Genomic DNA, 22,169 nt, shown 5'->3' on the forward strand with positions numbered 1-22,169 from the left:
AGAAATTGACACGAAATTAAAAAAAGGATGGGGGGAGGGGCTTTTTGATCAAAATAAAAATATAAGTCTCAATTTTTCCAGTTCAATTTTCATATCATTATGTTCATAAATGTTCAAACTAGTTTTCCAGTTGAAAAGGTTTTCAAAAAGACCAAATTCAAGTGCCTAAAAAAAATCATTTTGGTCCGGGTCTATATGACCCGAACAGACTAAGTGTGACTTTTTTTTTGCCTAGAAAAAAAAATTTCCCCCCACCCCCACAAATATTTTTTTGATGGTCAGCATTGTTAAATTGAGTAAATGAATGCCTAAGATTTTAAAGAATATTTCGGATTTGGAGCATAAAAAAATAAAAAGTGAAAATGGTTGCAAGCAGCCGAGGGGGGGGGAGGCCTTATTTCTGATGTTAAAAAACCAGTAAGAATAATTTTGTTCAGTTCCTTTATATTTTTCTTATATTCAGAAATGTTCAAGCTACCAATCCCACACCAACTTCAGTAAAATAGAATGCATTTTGCAAGCAAAACTATCCATAAATTGAAAAAACTTTCACAAAAACGGGGGGGGCGTGCATTATATCAGCAAAATAAACCAATAAGAATTACTTTTTTCATTTCAATTTTCATATCATTGTGTGCAGAAATGTTCAGACTACTTTCCAAGTGAAAAAAGCTTTCAAAAAGACCAAACATAAGCACTGCAAATGAAGAGTTTTCGGTCCGGGTCAGGATGACCCGGGAACAGAAGATTTGTAACTTTTTTTGCCCAGCAAAAACTAAGCCCCCCACCCCCCCAAAAAAAATTCTCATAGAGAGAACCCCTGAAATGATGAAACTACATGAAATTTCAAGTTTCAGATATGCAGGGAAAATTTTTTACAGGGACTCAAACTTGGTTTCGGGTCACATACGACCCGAACAGAACAGCAGGGTTTTAAAACAAAACAGTTTGATGAAACAAATGAATAAATGAAAAAGATGATGATGATGATATAAACATTTTTTTTACAGTTGGTTGTTTATTGATCTTTTAAGAGCCAATCAATTCATGTTTGCCATTCAAGTGGTCCACAAGAATCACAAGCTCCTGCACAATATCACACTGGGCTACAACAGCTATGACAACACTTTGAGCACACTGTACACTTCAGATGCCTTGCTGGATATGCTCTCTACTGGAAAAGCCAATGTTCCCAACTACAGCTGTGGAAGGAAAGAAAACCTTTTGGTTCTTATAGATGCAGCCCACAGTGAGATCTCAATCCAGATGTCCACATTAGTAGGCATCTACAAAGTCCCACAGGTTTGTGTGTGTGTGTTTCTCTTTCTAGTAAAGTGAGGTGGGTGGTGGTAGGAGAACAACAGATGTAGCCACATCTTCTCATTTGATTCAAATGCTGTTTTTCGCTATGGCCATTTTATGTATCATGATTATGGACTGGAATCCACAGTGAAACATACAAACATAGAAGTCTGATAGCAGAAAAAGACCTCATGGTCCATCTAGTCTGCCCTTATACTATTTTCTGTATTTTATCTTAGGATGGATATATGTTTATCCCAGGCATGTTTAAATTCAGTTACTGTGGATTTTTCTACCCCGTCTGCTGGAAGTTTGTTCCAAGCATCCAATACTCTTTCAGTAAAATAATATTTTCTCATGTTGCTTTTGATCTTTCCCCCAACTAACCTCAGATTGTGTTCCCTTGTTCTTGTGTTCACTTTCCTATTAAAAACACTTCCCTCCTGGACCTTATTTAACCCTTTAACATATTTAAATGTTTTGATCATGTCCCCCCTTTTCCTTCTGTCCTCCAGACTATACAGATTGAGTTCATGAAGTCTTTCCTGATACGTTTTATGCTTAAGACCTTCCACCATTCTTGTAGGGACAAGAATGAAAGAAGTCACATCCTTGCATGACACCATTCCTATTGCACACTGAAGTGGATGAATGTGTCATCCAAATTACAAAGTATTGAAACATGGAATGCTTAAACATCTTAGGATAGTATCTATTTGAGCAAGATTCGAGATGGATACAATGGTTAAATATGGAAAATTTAACCAAATCCCTTTTAATGAACAAGTTTGTGGACCTCCAGAGACAGAAGATATCAATTGTCGAGGAAAGACAATATCTCATGGGTTGCCACAAAGAAGAAGGAGTCAATCTATTCTCCAAAGCACTTGAGGATAGGACAAGAAGCAATGGGTGGAAGCTAATCAAGGAGAGAAGGACTTTAGAACTAAGGAGAAATTTCCTGATAATTAGAACAATTAATCAGTGGAACAGCTTTCCTCCAGAAGTTGTCAATGCTCCAGCACTGAATGTTTTTAAAGAAGATGTTAGATAACCATTTGTTTGTTTGTTTGTTTGTTTGTTTGTTTGTCTGTCTGTCTGTCTGTCTGTCTGTCTGTCTATCTATCTATCTATCTATCTATCTATCTATCTATCTATCTATCCTATCTATCTATCTATCTATCTATCTATCTATTTATTTATTGTTAGAGTTGAAACGGACCATGAAGGCCATCGAGTTCAACCCCCTGCCCAAGCAGGAACCCTATAGTACACCAGTCAAGTGCCAGTTCAATCTTCTCTTAAAAATGTCCAGAGTGTTGGAGTTCACAACGTCCGCTGGTAGGTTGTTCCATTGGTTGATCGCTCTGACCATCAGGAAGTTCCTCCTTATCTCCATGTTGAATCTCTCCTTGGTCAGCCGTTGTTCCTCGTCTGGCCCTCTGGTGCCCTGGAGAATAAAGTGATCCCCTCCTCTCTGTGACATCCTCTCGTATACTTGTAGACTGCTATCATGTCTGCTCTGGCCCTCCGTTTCTCTAGGCTATCCATGCCCAGTTCCCTCAGTCTCTCTTCGTAAGTCTTGGTTTCCAATCCCTTAATCATCTTGGTTGCTCTTTTTTGCACCTTCTCCTGAGTTTTAACGTCTCTTTTGAAGTGTGGTGACCAGAACTGAATACAGTACTCCAGGTGTGGTCGGACCAGGGCATAGTAGAGTGGTATTAAGACTTCCCTGGTCTTCTGTGAAGAGGTGTAGGGTTTCCTGCCTAGACAGGATTTTGGACTGGAAGATCTCCAAGGTCCCTTCCAACTCTATTCGGACAGAGATCAGCATCTTAGGCTGCACATTAGACAATTTCATATATAATAATAGTTCAGAATTACACATTATATGGACCTTTATTAGAAGAAAAAAGTTCACATGACAACTGCATATTTGAGTATAATTATACCTTGTTTCCCCCAAAATAAGACATCCTCTGATAATAAGCCCAATCAGGCTTTTGAGTGGATGGCAATAAGGCAAAGCACTTATTCCAGGGTTTAAAAAGTATAAGACGGGGTCTTATTTTGGGGAAAACATGGTATTAGATTGTAGGGATAATACATAAATACGATTTTCATCCTTTATTCTTTTTTATTTAACTTGTTTCTTTTATTCTGTTTTATGTAAGAACTTATTAAAACTTTGTGGTTTGCATTCTGTATCATGATGGTTGCCTATTAGCTATTCAATAATAAACTATTCTGATGGGTTGGTGAGAACCAAGTTGTTAAAGCCCTACATGGCATCGGACCAGAATACCTCCGGAACCATCTTCTGCCGCACGAATCCCAGCGGCCGATGAGGTCCCACAGAGTAGGCCTTCTCCGGGTCCCGTTGACTAAACAATGTCGTCTGGCGGGCCCCAGGGGAAGAGCCTTCTCTGTGGTGGCCCCAGCCTTTTGGAATCAACTCCCCCCAGAGATCAGAACTGCAGCCACCCTCCTTGTCTTTCACAAACTACTTAAGACCCACCTATATCACCAGGCATGGGGGAATTGAGACATCTCCCCCAGGCTTTTATAGTTTTATGTATGGTAAGCATGTGTTGCATGGTTTTTAAATGATGGGTTTTTAGATGCTTTTTTAATATTAGATTTGTTTACATTGTCACACTGTTTTATTATTGCTGTGAGCCGCCCCGAGTCTTCATAGAGGGGTGGCATACAAATCTATTATTATTATTATTATTATTATTATTATTATTATTATTATTATTGTTATCAATATCATTATCATCATCATCATCATCATCATCATCATTATCATTATTAGAACGCCGTTGCGAGAGCAATCATGGGCTTTTCCAAATATGCCCATGTTACTCCAACACTCTGCAGTCTGCACTGGTTGCCGATCAGTTTCCGGTCACAATTCAAAGTGTTGGTTATTACCTATAAAGCCCTTCATGGCACCGGACCAGGATACCTGCGAGACTGCCTTCTGCCGCACGAATCCCAGCGACCGGTCAGGTCCCACAGAGTTGGCCTTCTCCGGGTCCCGTTGACTAAACAATGTTGTCTGGCGGGACCCAGGGGAAGAGCCTTCTCTGTGGCGGCTCCGACTCTCTGGAATTAGCTCCCTCCGAGTCTGCGGAGAGGGGCGGCATACAAATCTAAATAAATAAATAAAAAAATTAGAACTGCCCCTACCCTCCTTGCCTTTTGTAAACTTCTCAAAACCCACCTCTGTCGTCAAGCGTGGGGGAACTGAGACATCTCCCCCTGCCTATGTAGTGTTAGTGCATGATATGACTGTATGTATGTTTTTTATATTGGGGTTCCTTGTTTTTAGATTTTTTTAAATGTACAATTGCCATTTTAGATTTTAAATTATTAGATTTGTCAATACATATTGTTCTTTATCACTGTTGTGAGCCGCCCCGAGTCTACAGAGAGGGGCGGCATACAAATCTAATAAATATTATTATTATTATTATTATTATTATTATTATTATTATTATTATTATTATTATTATTATTATTATTTACTGGTATTAAGAACTAATACTTTGTACTAGACCTGATCCTACATATAACCATAATTCCCCATTGCTTTTCCAGATCACTTATGCAACTGTTTCAGAGGTTCTGAGTGACAAAAGTCAGTTCCCCTTTTTCTACCGGATGGCCCCCAAAGAAGAAGTTCACTACCCAGCAATTGTCCAAATTCTTCTCCATTTCAGATGGATCTTAATTGGCCTCTTTGCTACAGACACAGAAGAGGGAGAGAATTTCATGAGGGCTTTGACTCCTGTGCTTGTCAGGAATGGAATTTGTGTTGTTATATCGCAACGATTGGCACAATATATACCTACAGGCCCCCTCAGGGTTGCCCTATCTAAGTGGAGACAAGTTAATGTCTTCATTTACTTTTTAAAAATTGCTGGCTACATGCATGGTTTTATTCCTGTTCATTTAACACTTGAAAGTTTGTCAGGACACGTAGAAGGAAAAGTCTGGATTCTCTCGACCTTTTTGGAATTCGATATGAAAAGGGAAAGAGAATTCAAATATGTCTGTAGCATTTCCACCTTTGTTTATCAGAGAAAGAAAAGGCAAGATCGTGATGCCCTTGAATCCAAGCTCCTTGCAGAACCCTTAGGTGGAAATCATGACTGTTCTTTTTCAAAGCACACATTTTCTGTCAAAGGACGGAGAAGATGCACCTGGAAAGCATCACCTCATCCAGGGAACAGAATCCAAAATGACCACTCTTTTTACAGTATTATTAAGACTCTAGCCCACACCTTGAAGACTGCATATTCCTCCAGATCCTGGAGGAAAAGGAAGGGAGGCAAAGAGAAACGTTGGGCTTCGAATCTGCAGCCGTGGCAGGTATGGGTCCTGACATGGATCCTCTAATCTTAGTTCCTTTTGGGAAGGAGTTCAAAGGAGAACTATCTGAACCTGCTTGTGCTGCAGAACCCAACAGGTTTGGCCAATCTAACTGCTCAGAGGGGAATATTCCAAAGAGAGGGTAGAATGACAGATATATTTTTTGAAGATGAAAAACCCAAAAGTCCTGTTGCCTCTTGAAAAAGGGGCCTTCGGGATAACCATGACCTGGATGACTGAGAATCTCCATAGACATTCCTGAGATTCTCATGGATGCATTTTCCTTCTTTCCATGAGCATCACATAACCCATTCACATTTGGTTTGCTATCAACTACTGTTTTGAGATCATTTTCACACATATCCATATCAAGTTTGGTAACTCTAATTCATTTCCCCATGTGTCCAATGACACCATCATCAACTCCATAACTCCCCATTTTTATGAGAAACTAAGCGATAGCCCAGCATTACCTTATTTTAATTTTTATTATTTTTATTATTTTTATTATTTTATTTTTATTTTATTTTATTTTATTTTATTTTTATTTTTATTTTTATTTTTATTTTTATTTTTATTTTTATTTTTATTTTTATTTTTATTTTCATTTTCATTTTCATTTTCATTTTCATTATTTTTATTTTTTTTGTTTTTTTGTTTATATTATTTATATTTATATTTATATTTATATTTATATTTATATTTATATTTATATTTATATTTATATTTATATTTATATTTATATTTATATTTATATTTATATTTATATTTATATTTATATTTATATTTATATTTATATTTATATTTATATTTATATTTATATTTATATTTATATTTATATTTATATTTATATTTATATTTATATTTATATTTATATTTATATTTATATTTATATTTATATTTATATTTATATTTATATTTATATTTATATTTATATTTATATTTATATTTATATTTATATTTATATTTATATTTTTGCCGCCCTGAGTCCTTCAAGATTGGGTGGCATAGAAGTCAAATAAAATAAAATAAAATAAATAAATAAATAAATAAATAAATCTTTATATTTTTACACACAGAGAAAGACACACACACACACTGAATTGTACTAGGGGTGTCTTACCCTCACAGTCTATTTTTTCCAGAGATTAAGTAATCTGTGTAGCAAGATTGATTGAAAATTGCTTAAGGAATTCCACGGTTATGCTGGAGCACACACACACAACCACCTATGGCAACCACCTTCTATGACATCTGGACTTCAACTCCCAGAATTCCTGAGCTAGCATGATTGGCTCAGGAATTCTGGGAGTTGAAGTCCACAAGTCATAGAAGAGCCAACTTTGCCTACCCCTGACCTAGAGGTATTTGTTTCCAGATAGTAAGTCATCTGTGTAGCAAGTTTGGTTGAAATTGCTCAAGAGTTCCAGTGTTATGTTGGAACACACACACATACACGCACACATAACTCCCCATTTTTATGAGAAACTAACCAATAACTCTGCATTGCCTGGGTAGGTATGCATGCATGCATGTATACATACGTATTCATTTATTCATTTATTCGTTTATTCGTTTATTCGTTTATTCGTTTATTCGTTTATTCATTTATTCATTTATTCATTTATACACACACACACACACACGCACATATATACTGTACCTAGTACCCCTCTGTGTGTGTGTGTATGTGAGAAAGAGTCTGTAACAAATTTTGCTGATAATGAAAAGGAAGGGAGACTACTATAGATCTATTTCGGGCTTATTTGCCTTCATCAGGTAGCCACACCCTTACTGGGATTTGAACCTGGAGCCTCTGCCTTCTAAGGCAGAGACCTTAGCCATTAGACTACAGGCTCATCCCCTGTATCAGCTTGTACCGGTGAAGGGTTGTGTGTGATATATATGGATATATATTTAGTACAATTTGAAGACAATTTTAGCCACTTGACTTACCATACAGTGTAACCCTAGTTTAACTGGTTTGCTAATGTGCACATTAGGAAGTACAGTGGTACCTCATGATACGAACCCCTCGTCTTACGAACAACCCGAGATATGAACCCGGGGTTCATAAATGTTTTGCCTCTTCTTACGAACTTCTTCCTTCTTACGAACCCGCCGTCGCCACCGCCAAGAAGCCCCGCCGCCCGGCTGTCGCTTTTTGAAACAGCCGGGGGGCTTCTCAGGGTCCTCCTGAACCCGAACGCCAAACCCAAATTTCCGGTTTCTGCATTCGGGAGGCCGCCGAGAAGCCCCCCGGCTGTTTTCAAAGGTGACAGCCGGGCGGCGGGGCTTCCCAGCGGCCTCCCAAACCTGAACTTTTTCCGAATCTCTGGGTTCGGCATTCGGGAGGCCGCCAAGAAGCCCCGCCGCCCGACTGTCACCTTTTAAAACAGCCGGGGGCTTCTCGACCGCCTCCCGAACGCTGAACCAGGAAGTTTGGGTTTGGCGTTCGGGTTCTGGAGGACGCTGAGAAGCCCCCCCCCTGGCTGTTTCAAAAGGTGACAGCCGGGCGGCGGTGTTTTTTTGCGTTCTTTTGTTGTTGCACGGATTAATTGATTTTACATTGTTTCCTATGGGAAACAATGTTTCATCTTACGAACTTTTCATCTTACGAAACTCCCCCTGGAACCAAATAGGTTCGTAAGACGAGGTATTACTGTACTTTGTAATACTTTGCATAATACTCAGGTTATATCCCCAGCATTTTCACAATCTATTTAGGAAGCATGATGAATGTCAGAATGAGATTGGGGGATGGGATAGGGAAAGAGATGCCATGCAGAAATGATTAAATGAGAAGAAAAGAGTCCACTGCCACATAACCAAAAGGGAAAATGATCTCTGAAAGTATCATCCATATTTTTTTTGGGTTTGTACTTCCAGACTCTCAGATTTGTTAATGTAGTCTTACAATAAAGAAATATTAGATCATGTGGTCTTGCTTCCCTCTGGTCTATCCGTAAGAAGATTAGCCTGGCAGCTTTCTTCCTGACTTTTTGGCAATCTCCAATCTCAATAATTTATGAATAATTTCTTTGCTTCTTTGCTTATTTCAATTTATTTGTGACCTCTCTGGGATATTTCTTCTAATTGACACATTTTGTTAATAATTTTGTGTCAGTATGTACTTACTCAACATACAATTGCAGAAATTTTGCTGAATCATTGGTTTTCACTTTTGGAGACAGTGGTGACAGTGGTTCTGCCAACCAAGAATATTTGCAAATATGTCAACTCTAAAAGAAGGATGCAAATGTGAAAAGACGACATGGGTTTTTAAAAAATCATAGTTTCTAATTTTGATATTCCTGAATGTATCCATTCCAGTTCCACCCCTTTCTGAAGAAGAATGAATTGGTCAATCTTTCCCTGCTGAAACTGTACTTGGATGAAAATGGAGCTATAACTGCAGATCTGGACATTGTGAGCTGGATGTTTCTCTCTAATGGGAATCCTACCAAAGAGCAACTGGGGAATTTTGAAAGACAGAGACTTACTATCAACCAAGATGTTCTATCACGCCTTAAGCTGCTCAACAAGGTAGGAAAAAATATGATCAGGCTCAAAGCCAAACTGGAAGCATCTATTTCTTTTCTCAGGACTTCTGGCTGACACTCTACTGCGCTCTGGTCCGACCACACCTGGAGTACTGTATTCAGTTCTGGTCACCACACTTCAAAAGAGACATTGAAACTCTGGAGAAGGTGCAAAAAAGAGCAACCAAGATGATTAAGGGATTGGAATAAGGGATTAATAATCAAATAGTGGTTGACAAAAGATCAAAATTTAGTAACAATAATTCATGAGATCAATTTATTAATATCAATACCAATAAAATCAATTAATTAATATCAAAATTCAATGGACTTAATTATTTCAATATCTATAATCAACCAAATAATATCAATAATTAATCAGTCTAATAATCAATCAGTTTAATCAATCTGCTAACCAACTCCCAATGACTAGTAAGATCCCAGAGCATTCCTGTTGGCTAAACAGTGTCAGCTGGCAGCCCCATGAGGGAGGGCCTTCTCTGTGGCTGCCCCAGTTCTCTGGAACCTATTACCTCCACAGGCCTGGACTGCTCCCACCTTATTGGCCTTCCAAAAAGCATGATTTTATGGTTGTAATCAGCGAGATCTGGTCATAGAGTGATAGATATGTGTTTTTAAAATTGTTTTAATATTGTAGATGTTTTTAATGTTTTACTTTGTTGTTAAGCTGCCCAGAGTCCTTTGGGAGTTGGACATCATACAAATTTAATCAAATAAATGAAATGAAATCAACTCTATATCCCTCTATATTAAATCTCTAGTTACTGCTATAATATCAAGGACAACCTTTAATTGATTAGTTACCCAACAATTTCTAATATTTGAAAGATCCACATCTCCATGTGCTAGTTATTTCTATACTCATCGAAGTGAAGCCATGAAACTACTTGGCTAATGTTCATGTCTATTTCATGGATGGTGACCCCTAACATATTTTCTATGTTGTTCCTATTTTTCATCTTAGTCTTTGCCTCAGTCCAAATGTGTAGAAAATTGTCCTCCTGGATTTTTCAAGCAGACTCGGGAAGGAGAGCCAGTTTGCTGCTACGACTGTATTCCTTGTCCAGAGGGGACTATCTCCACTCAGGAAGGTGGGTTACACCACAAGGAAGTTTACTAAATTCATCTAGAGTATTTTAATCAATGTGTTGTTAATAGATGTTCTAAGCTTGAACTTTTTGCCCCTGTTTGTTAATTTCATTATGCTCAGTTTCTTACATAAGAGGAGGAGTAAGGAAAAGATCTTAAAGGATAAGATAGGAAGAGAGAAAAGGATATGATGGATTGGGCAGTGCTATCTCTTCAATTTGTTAGTTTGGGAATGTCTTTCCATATTTACCGCTTTTAGGAACTCAAAAATTAAGCAATGGTTTCAGGTGAATGGGTTTTGCACACCTACTGTAAATCAACAAAAAACAACAACAAATATTACATATATAACTTCAGATCGTGCAGAATGCAGCTGCGAGAGCAATCATAGAAACATAGAAACATAGAAGTCTGACGGCAGAAAAAGACCTCCTGGTCCATCTAGTCTGCCCTTATACTATTTTCTGTATTTTATCTTAGGATGGATATATGTTTATCCCAGGCATGTTTAAATTCAGTTACTGTGGATTTATCTACCACGTCTGCTGGAAGTTTGTTCCAAGGATCTACTACTCTTTCAGTAAAATAATATTTTCTCATGTTGCTTTTGATCTTTCCCCCAACTAACTTCAGATTGTGTCCCCTTGTTCTTGTGTTCACTTTCCTATTAAAAACACTCCCCTCCTGGACCTTATTTAACCCTTTAATATATTTAAATGTTTCGATCATGTCCCCCCTTTTCCTTCTGTCCTCCAGACTATACAGATTGAGTTCATTAAGTCTTTCCTGATATGTTTTATGTTTAAGACCTTCCACCATTCTTGTAGCCCGTCTTTGGACCCGTTCAATTTTGTCAATATCTTTTTGTAGGTGAGGTCTCCAGAACTGAACACAGTATTCCAAATGTGGTCTCACCAGCATTCTATATAGTGGGATCATAATCTCCCTCTTCCTGCTTGTTATACCTCTAGCTATGCAGCCAAGAATCCTACTTGCTTTCCCGACTGCCTGACTGCACTGTTCACCCATTTTGAGACTGTCAGAAATCACTACCGCTAAATCCTTTTCTTCTGAAGTATTTGCTAACACAGAACTGCCAATACAATACTCAGATTGAGGATTCCTATTCCCCAAGTGCATTATTTTACATTCCGAAACATTAAACTGCAGTTTCCATTGCTTTGACCATTTATCTAATAAAGCTAAATCATTTACCATATTACAGACGCCTCCAGGAATATCAAACCTATTGCACACTTTAGAGTCATCGGCAAATAGGCAAACCTTCCCTACCAAACCTTCCCCTATGTCACTCACAAACATATTAAAAAGAATAGGACCCAGAACAGACCCTTGTGGCACACCGCTTGTAACCTGTCTCTGCTCAGAATACTTGCCGTTAACAATAACTCTCTGATGTCTACGCTTCATCCAGCTGCAAATCCATTAAACTATCCAGGGATTAAGTCCAATCTTCACTAATTTATCTATCAGCTCTTTATGTGGACCCGTATCAAAGGCTTTGCTGAAGTCCAGGTAGGCAATATCCACGGCACCACCTTCATCCAACACCTTTGTGACATAGTCAAAGAAATCAATGAGATTAGTCTGACATGATTTGCCTTCAGTAAAGCCATGCCTAATTTGGGTCCAATAAGTTATTGTTTTTTAGGTGCTGATTTATCCTCTTTTTGAGTAGAGTCTCCATCATTTTAACTACAACTGATGTCAAGCTAACTGTCCTGTAGTTACCAGATTCTTCTCTACTGCCCTTCTTGTGGATAGGCACAACACTGGCCATTCTCCAATCCTCAGGAACTTCTCCTGTTAACAAGGATTGGTTAAACAAATCAGCCAGGGGGGTAGCAATGACAGATCTGAGTTCTTTAAGAACTCTGGGGTGGATGCCATCTGGACCCATTGCCTTATTTATCTTTAATCGTTCAAGTTCTTCTAAGACATCGGCTTCTAAGATCACTGGAGCAGAATCCGTACAGCTGGAGGCAATGCTATATCCCTCTATAGTATTATTTTGTAAGGTGTCTTTTGAGAAAACTGAACAGAAGTAGCTATTGAAATGGTCAGCGATCTCCTTATTCCCATTAATGCATGTATTATTCCCAGTACTAAGCTTCGTGATGCCGCAGTTTTTCTTCTTCTTATCACTAATATATCTGAAGAAGGTTTTATCCCCCTTCTTTACAGATTTGGCAATTTCTTCCTCTTTTGAGGCTTTAGCAGCATATATTATCTGTTTTGCCTCCTTCTGTCTCATTTTATACACCTCCCTATCAGCTATACTTCCAGACTCTTTATACCTCCTATAGGCAGCCTTTTTTTCATTGACTATAGCCCTTACATCATTGCTAAACCATAGCGGTTTCTTCTTCCTTTTACCTTTAGTTATTTTTCTTACATACAGTCCAGTGGCTTTTAAGATGGCCTTTTTTAATACAGTCCACTGGGTGCTCGCTCCTGCCATTTTATCCCTCCCCTTTAATTCATTATCTAAAGATTCCCCCATTGCATTAAAATTTGTTTTTCTAAAATCCAATACTTTGGTTGCATTATAGGATTGCTCACAATGAGTTTTTACATCAAACCACAAACATAGATGGTCACTGCAACCTAAATTTTCTCCCACCTTGACCTCTGAAACCCAATTCCCATTTGTAAAAACTAAATCTAGAATATTCTCCCCTCTAGTTGGTGTCTTAACCAGCTGTGCCAGAGCTGCTCCTGTAAAGGCCTCTACTATATTCTTACTTTTGCATGTAAGGGCACTGGGGATATTCCAGTCAACATCAGGCATGTTGAAATCACCCATAACCACAATATCTCCCTTTATTGCCATTTGGGTAATTTCATCCACCATCTTGTTGTCATATTCCTCAGATTGCCCTGGAAGCCTATAGATCACCCCAATTCTAATGACAGAACCTTCTTTATTTTGCATGCAAATCCAGAGAGTCTCCAGATCTTGACATGTATTTTGAATTAGTGTTGTTTTTAGACTTTCTTTAACATAAATGGCTACTCCACCTCCCCTTCTCTCTATTCTATCCTTCCTATACAGTGTATATCCTGGTATGGATATTTCCCATTCATTAGAATCCTTAAACCATGTCTCAGTTATGGCAACCAGATCCAAATTATCTCTAGATATTATGGCCATTAACTCACAGAGCTTGTTGCTCAAGCTTCGAGCATTCGTGCACATTACCCGAACAAGATTATTTTCATTATTAGTTTGCCCCTTATCATCCACAACTACATCTATTTTATTTACAGCTCCCTTTTCATAAGTTTCCAAAATCTTATTTATCCTCATTGGCCAGGGACAGAAATCACACACATCAGTTACATCTCTGTCCCCTTTACCTAGTTTAAATGCCTGTCCAAGAAATTTCTGAATTCCTCACCGAGCACCTGGGTACCTCTGTATGATGGATGCAAACCATCCCTCTTAAACAACTCCCTATTAGACCACCTACTGACATCATGACTTACATAGCCAAAACCTTCAGCTTTACACCACTGCCTTAACCATACATTAAACTCTCTGATACACGTTGTTTTATCCTCTTGGCCACAAACCGGTAACACCTCTGAGAAAGTCACTGAATCAGTTATTTTACCCAGCTCCACACTTAGACATTGAAAATCTCTTTTTACTACATTAACATTTCTCTGGGACAAATCATTTGTGCCAAGATGCACCACCACATCAACGTTATTACCTTTACTCACAGCCTTGACAATGTTTGTAATCTGCCTCCTGTCCCTGCTGGCAGTGGCCCCTGGGAGACACCTCATCTCCTTCACCACATCCTTACTCTGTCCCAAATCAACATCTCTAACAGTCGAATCACCCACAAGAAAATGTGTCCTCTTTTTATTTCTCAATCATGGGCTTTCCCAAATATGCCCATGTTACACCAACACTCCACAGTCTGCATTGGTTGCCGATCAGTTTCTGATCACAATTCAAAGCGTTGGTTATGACCTATAATGCCCTTCATGGCACCGGATCAGATTACCTCAGGGACCGCCTTCTGCTGCACAAATCCCAGCGACCAGTTAGGTCCCACAGAGTGGATCTTCTCCGGGTCCCATCAACTAAAGAATGTCGCTTGGCGGGACCCAGGGGAAGAGCCTTCTCTGTGGCGGCCCCAGCCCTCTGGAACCAACTCCCCCTGGAGATTAGAATTGCCCCCACCCTCCTTGCCTTTCGTAAGCTGCTTAAAACCCACCTCTGCCGTCAGGCATGGGGGAATTGAGACTCTCTTCCCCCTAGGCCTTTACAATTCTATGCATGGTATGTATGTATCTATGTTTGTTTTTTTATATTAATGGGTTTTTAATTGTTTCTAACATCAGACTACTATTGTACACTGCTTTATTGTTGCTGTTAGCGACCCCGAGTCTCCGGAGAGGGGCGGCATACAAATCCAATAAATAAATAAATATTTATTTATTTCTAAAGAAGTCTTTATTGAAAGATGAAAGGAAAGTTTTAAAAAACCTCTTGTTATTTTGTTTTCTCAGATAGTGAAAAATGCACCAAATGCCCAGATGATGAACATCCAACCGAGAACAGAATCCAATGTATCCCCAAAAGAATAACCTTCCTGTCTTATGAAGAATATCTGGGGATCATCCTGGTCTCTTTTTCCCTACTCCTGTTCTTAACCACGGGGCTTGTTTTAATCATATTCATTAAATACCTAGAAACTCCCATTGTTAAAGCCAACAACCGGGACCTGTCCTACATCCTCCTGGTCTCCCTTCTTCTTTCCTTTTTGTCCTCATTTCTTTTCATTGGACAGCAAAGGAAAGCCACTTGTCTTCTCCGACAAACAGTATTCAGCATCGTCTTCTCAATAGCTGTGTCTTCTGTGCTGGCCAAAACAATCATGGTTGTGCTGGTCTTCCTTGCAACAAAACCAGGAAACCAAGTGAAGAGATGGTTGGGGAAGAGCTTGGCCACCTCCATAATCCTTTCTTGTTCTGCTGTCCAAACTTTCATCTGCTCCATCTGGCTTGGAGTTTTTCCCCCATTCCCTGACTCTGACCCACACTCTCAGCCTAGAGTGATCATCCTGCAATGTAATGAGGGTTCTGATGTCATGTTCTACATCACCCAAAGCTACATGGGCTTCCTAGCTATCATCTGCTTCACAGTGGCTTTCCTGGCCAAGAATCTCCCTGGGGCCTTCAATGAAGCCAAGCTGATCACCTTCAGCATGTTGGTCTTCTGCAGTGTCTGGGTAACTTTTATACCCACTTACCTGAGCACCAAGGGGAAATACATGGTGGTTGTGCAGATCTTTTCTATCTTGGCCTCCAGTGCTGGTCTTCTGGCCTGCATCTTCTTCCCCAAGTGCTACATTATCATCCTGAGACCAGATCTAAACACAAAGGAACATCTCATGATTAAGGAAAAGAAATGATAGTGAAATTGTTTTTTAGGCTCATATCATTTAATTTTCCATTACAATTATTACTGGACATGCATGGAAGCTCAAGCCTGATAAGACGGAGTGGCTGTGAGTTTTGCATCCCAAGGACAATTCCATCTGTCCGTCCATCACCCTGGGGGGGATTATTGACCCCCTCGGAGAGGGTCCGCAACTTGGGCGTCTTCCTCAATCCACAGCTCACATTAGAGAAACATCTTTCAGCTGTGGCGAGGGGGGCGTTTGCCCAGGTTCTCCTGGTGCACCAGTTGCGGCCATATTTGGACCGGGACTCACTGCTCACAGTCACTCATGCCCTCATCACCTCGAGGTTCGACTACTGTAATGCTCTCTACATGGGGCTACCTTTGAAAAGTGTTCGGAAACTTCAGATTGTTCAGAATGCAGCTGTGAGAGCAGTCATGGGCTTCCCCAGGTATGCCCATGTTACACCAACACTCCGCAGTCTGCATTGGTTGCCGATCAGTTTCCGGTCACAATTCAAAGTGTTGGTTATGACCTATAAAGCCCTTCATGGCATCGGACCAGAATATCTCCGAGACCGCCTTCTGCTGCATGAATCCCAGCGACCAGTTAGGTCCCACAGAGTTGGCCTTCACCGGGTCCCATCAACTAAACAATGTCGGTTGGCGAGCCCCAGGGGAAGAGCTTTCTCTGTGGCGGCCCCGACTCTCTGAAACCAGCTCCCCCCGGAGATTAGAACTGCCCCTACCCTCCTTGCCTTTCGTAAACTCCTCAAAACCCACCTTTGTCGTCAGGCATGGGATAACTGAGATATTTCCCCTGGGCCTATATAATTTATGTATGGTATGTTTGTATGTATGTCTGCTTAATAATGGGGTTTTTAAAATACTTTAAATTGTAAATTATTGGATTTGCCATGAATTGTTTTATTGTGTTGTGAGCCGCTCAGAGTCTACGGAGAGGGGCAGCATACAAATCTAATATATAAATAAATAAATGCTTCCTTTGCATCTCTATGAAGATGATGGTTATTTAAAACCAAATGAAATAAAATATGAAGATTCATTTATTAAAATCAAGATAATCAACAAACAATAGGCTCAAGCTCAATCCATACAAGACAGGGTGGCTGTGGGTACTGCCTCCCAAGGACACATCCATCTGTCCATCCATTACCCTGGGTGGTGGAATTATTGACCCCCTCAGAGAGGGTCTGCAACTTGGTCATCCTCCTCAATCCATCATTTTTCGGCTGTGGCAAGGGGGGCATTTGCCCAGGTTCACCTGGTGCAACAGTTGCAGCCCTATTTGGACAGGGAGTCTTTGCTCATGGTCAATCATGCCCTTATCACCTCGAGGTTTGACTACTGAAATGCTCTCTACATGGCACTACCTTTGAAGAGTGTTTGGAAACTTCAAATTGTCCAAAATGCAGCCGCGCGAGCGGTTATGGGCCTTCCAAGGCAGGCCCATATTTTGTCATCACTCCGTGGACTGCATTGACTTCTGATCAGTTTCCGGGCACAACTCAAAGTGTTGGTCATGACCTATAAAGCCCTACATGACATCAGACTAGACTATCTCCGAGACCGCCTTCTGCTGCACGTATCCCAACAACTGGTGTGGTCCCACAGAGTTGGTCTCCTTGGGGTCCTGTCGACCAAACAATATCAGATGGCGAGACCTAGGGGAAGAGCCTTCTTTGTGGGGGCCCTGGCCCTCTGAAATTAGCTCCCCTTGGAGATTTACACTGCCCCCACCCTCTTTGCCTTCTGAAAGAGTTTAAAAACACACCTTTGCCATCAGGCCTGAGGACATTAGACCTTCCCCTGCTCTGTGAGCTGAACTGTCTTCCTATTAGTCTCCGGGCACAATTCAAGGTGTTGGTTATTACCTATAAAGTCCTATATGGCTCAGGACCAGACTACCTATGGGACCATCTCTTGCCGCATGCCTCCCAGAGACCAATAAGAGCTCACAGAGTTGGCCTCCTCTGGGTCCCGTCGACGAAGCAATGCGGGTTGGTGGGACCATGGGGGCCTTCTCTGTGGCTGCCGTGGCTCTATGGAACCAACTTCCACCCAATGTTCGTATTGCTCCCACGCTACTGGTCTTTTGTAAGGCCACGAAGATCTGGCCTTGGCAGCAGGCCTGGGGGCTTATAAATGTACATCCTTGATGGTCAACTCTATGAATAGTGTGTATGTTTTTTTATTTATATATTTAGTCCAATACACAATACATATTGAGGAGAATAGTCATGAAGTATTATATATAAAGAAAAGATATGAAAATAGAGGAGAAGATATATGAAAGGGAGAAAAGATATATGATATATGGGATAAGGAGAGGCAATTGGACAGGGGACAAAAGGCACACTGGTGCACTTATGTACGCCCCTTACTGACCTCTTAGGAACCTGGAGAGGTCATTCGTGGATAGTATAAGGGAGAAATGTTGGGGGTTAGGGGTTGACACTACTGAGTCAGGTAATGAGTTCCACGCTTCGACAACTCGATTGCTAAAGTCATATTTTTTACAGTCAAGCTGGGAGCGATTAATATTAAGTTTGAATTTGTTGTGTGCTCTTGTGTTGTTGCGGTTGAAGCTGAAGTAGTCATTGACTGGCAGGATGTTGCAGCATATGATTTTGTGGGCAATATGTAGATCATGTTTTAGGCGTCATAGTTCTAAGCTTTCTAGACCTAGGATTGATAGTCTGCTTTCATAGGGCATTCTGTTTCGAGTTGAGGAGTGAAGAGCTTTTCTGGTGAAGTATCATTGGACGTTTTCTAGGGTGTTGATGTCCGAGATGTGGTATGGGTTCCAGGCAGATGAACTGTATTCAAGGATGGGTCTGGCAAAAGTTTTGTAGGCTCTGGTTAGTAGTGTGAGATTGCCGGAGCAGAAGCTGCGTAGGATCAGGTTAACAACTCTGGAAGCCTTTTTGGCGATATTGTTGCAGTGGGCTTTAGCACTTAGGTCATTTGATATTAGTATTCCAAGGTCTTTTACTGAGTGGGGGTTGGCTGTGAGATTTTGTTTATTCAGTTTATATATGAGGCTTGGATTCTTTTTTGCCGATGTGTAGAGCATTTGTTGGTTGATATTTGAAGTTGCCAGGTTTTAGACCAATCTGAGACAAAGTCGAGGTCGTTTTGGAGAGTAGATGTGTTGTCCGTGGTGTTGAATAGTTTTACATCATCAGCGAATAGAACACAGTTGCTCGTGATATGGTCACAGAGGTCGTTGAGGAAGAGAATGAAAAGAGTAGGACCTAGTACACTGCCCTGGGGAACGCCACTTTTGACAGGGACGGGGGTGGAAATGGCACTTCCAATTTTGTCAACTTGTTGCCTATTTGACAGGAAAGCAGTAATCCAGCTGTGGAGGAATCCTGAGATGCCATATGATTTGAGTTTTAGGAGTAATTTGTCATGAGACACTGAGTCGAAGTCTTTGCAAAAGTCAATATAAATTGCATCAATAGATTTTCCTTGATCTAGGTGGGTAGTCCATATGTTTTTGCAGTGAAGAAGTTGTAGGTTGTGGGATAACTTCTTTCTGAATCCAAATTGTTTGTTAGAGAGTAGGTTATTAGATTCTAAGTAAAGGGTGATTCATTGATTTATAATTGATTCCATGATTTTACAAGGGACGCAGCATAGTAATATTGGTCTGTAGTTGTCAACGAGTGAAGGGTCTCCTTTTTTGAAGATGGGGATGACTACTGCTTTTGACCAGAGCTTGGGGACTGTGCTGATCCTGAAGGACTTTTGGAAGATAATGCTTAGAGGTTCAGCTAAAGCAGAAGAAAGCTTTTTTAGGAAGTATGCACAAAGACCGTCTGGTCCGACAGATAGGGAAGATTTGAGGTCACAGATTGCTTTTTCAATGCAGTCTATAGTGAAGTCGATTTGGGTTAGGTTGTTGAGTGAGTTTGAAGTGCGATTTGCAAAGATGGGGGATGAGCCATTACTGTTAACAAAAACGGAGCCAAAGAAAGAGTTGAAGAGGTTAGCTTTGGATGGATCATCATGGTATTCTTTGTTGTTGGGTCCTACGAGAGGTGGAATAGGTCTAGAGTCATTGAGTTTGTTGTTGACGAACTTGTAGAAGGATCGGTTAGATTTGGTGCGTAGGAGGTTTTCCTCTTGTTTTCTGTGAGTTGAGACATTCTGCTTTTATTTGTTGGCATATAGAAACATAGAAGTCTGACGGCAGAAAAAGACCTCATGGTCCATCTAGTCTGCCCTTATACTTTTTTCTGCATTTTATCTTAGGATGGATATATGTTTATCCCAGGCATGTTTAAATTCAGTTACTGTGGATTTATCTACAAAGTCTGCTGGAAGTTGGTTCCAAGGATCTACTACTCTTTCAGTAAAATAATATTTTCTCATGTTGCTTTTGATCTTTCCCCCAAATAACCTCAGATTGTGTCCCCTTGTTCTTGGGTTCACTTTCCTATTAAAAACACTTCCCTCCTGGACCTTATTTAACCCTTTAATATATTTAAATGTTTCGATCATGTCCCCCCTTTTCCTTCTGTCCTCCAGACTATACAGATTGAGTTCATTAAGTCTTTCCTGATACGTTTTATGCTTAAGACCTTCCACCATTCTTGTAGCCCATCTTTGGACCCGTTCAATTTTGTCAATATCTTTTTGTAGGTGAGGTCTCCAGAACTGAATACAGTATTCCAAATGTGGTCTCACCAGCATTCTATATAGTGGGATCATAATCTCCCTCTTCCTGCTTGTTATACCTCTAGCTATGCAGCCAAGCATCCTACTTGCTTTCCCTACCGCCTGACTGCACTGTTCACCCACTTTGAGACTGTCAGAAATCACCACCCCTAAATCCTTTTCTTTTGAAGTATTTGCTAACACAGAACTGCCAATACAATACTCAGATTGAGGATTCCTTTTCCCCAAGTGCATTATTTTACATTTGGAAACATTAAACTGCAGTTTCCATTGCTTTGACCATTTATCTAGTAAAGCTAAATCATTTACCATATTACAGACACTTCCAGGAATATCAACCCTATTGCACACTTTAGAGTCATCGGCAAATAGGCAAACCTTCCCTACCAAACCTTCCCCGATGTCACTCACAAACATATTAAAAAGAATAGGACCCAGAACAGACCCTTGTGGCACACCGCTTGTAACCTGTCTCTGCTCAGAATACTCGCCATTAACAATAACTCTTTGATGTCTACGCTTCAGCCAGCTGCAAATCCATTGAACTATCCAGGGATTAAGTCCAATCTTCACTAATTTATCTATCAGCTCTTTATGTGGAACTGTATCAAAGGCTTTGCTGAAGTCCAAGTAGGCAATATCCAGGGCACCACCTTCATCCAACACCTTTGTGACATAGTCAAAGAAATCAATGAGATTAGTCTGACATGATTTGCCTTCAGTAAAGCCATGCTGATTTGGGTCCAATAAGTTATTGTTTTTTAGGTGCTGATTTATCCTCTTTTTGAGTAGAGTCTCCATCATTTTAACTACAACTGATGTCAAGCTAACTGGCCTGTAGTTACCAGCTTCTTTTCTACTGCCCTTCTTGTGAATAGGCACAACACTGGCCATTCTCCAATCCTCAGGAACTTCTCCTGTTAACAAGGATTGGTTAAACAAATCAGTCAGGGGCGGTAGTAATGACAGATCTGAGTTCTTTAAGAACTCTGGGGTGGATGCCATCTGGACCCATTGCCTTATTTATCTTTAATCGTTCAAGTTCTTCTAAGACATCGGCTTCTAAGATCACTGGAGCTGAATCCATACAGCTGGAAGCAATGCTATATCCCTCTATAGTATTATTTTGTAAGGTGTCTTTTGAGAAAACTGAACAGAAGTAGGGATTGAAATGGTCAGCGATCTCCTTATTCCCATTAATGCATGTATTATTCCCAGTACTAAGCTTCGTGATGCCACAGTTTTTCTTCTTCTTATCACTAATATATCTGAAGAAGGTTTTATCCCCCTTCTTTACAGATTTGGCAATTTCTTCCTCTTTTGAGGCTTTAGCAGCATATATTATCTGTTTTGCCTCCTTCTGTCTCATTTTATACACCTCCCTATCAGCTATACTTCCAGACTCTTTATACCTCCTATAGGCAGCCTTTTTTTCATTGACTATAGCCCTTACATCATTGCTAAACCATAGCGGTTTCTTCTTCCTTTTTCCTTTAGTTATTTTTCTTACATACAGTCCAGTGGCTTTTAAGATGGCCTTTTTTAATACAGTCCACTGGGTGCTCGCTCCTGCCATTTTATCCCTCCCCTTTAATTCATTATCTAAAGATTCCCCCATTGCATTAAAATTTGTTTTTCTGAAATCCAATACCTTTGTTGCATTATAGGATTGCTCACAATGA

At 40.1% G+C, this 22,169-nt stretch overlaps 1 protein-coding gene across 1 annotated transcript in view; it reads left to right on the top strand.

Moving 5' to 3' along the window:
- The window catches only part of LOC139158807 (vomeronasal type-2 receptor 26-like), a 31,827-nt gene extending 16,040 nt beyond the window's left edge, over window positions 1-15,787 (top strand). The window contains exons 4-8 of the mRNA XM_070736143.1: window positions 1,035-1,302; window positions 4,909-5,106; window positions 9,016-9,228; window positions 10,210-10,336; window positions 14,883-15,787. Coding sequence (XP_070592244.1) covers window positions 1,035-1,302; window positions 4,909-5,106; window positions 9,016-9,228; window positions 10,210-10,336; window positions 14,883-15,787 — 1,711 coding nt within the window. The remainder of the gene's footprint in view (window positions 1-1,034; window positions 1,303-4,908; window positions 5,107-9,015; window positions 9,229-10,209; window positions 10,337-14,882) is intronic.
- Window positions 15,788-22,169: the final 6,382 nt, after the last annotated feature.

Source organism: Erythrolamprus reginae, chromosome 2, assembly GCF_031021105.1.
Source record: "Erythrolamprus reginae isolate rEryReg1 chromosome 2, rEryReg1.hap1, whole genome shotgun sequence".
NCBI lineage: Eukaryota > Metazoa > Chordata > Lepidosauria > Squamata > Dipsadidae > Erythrolamprus > Erythrolamprus reginae.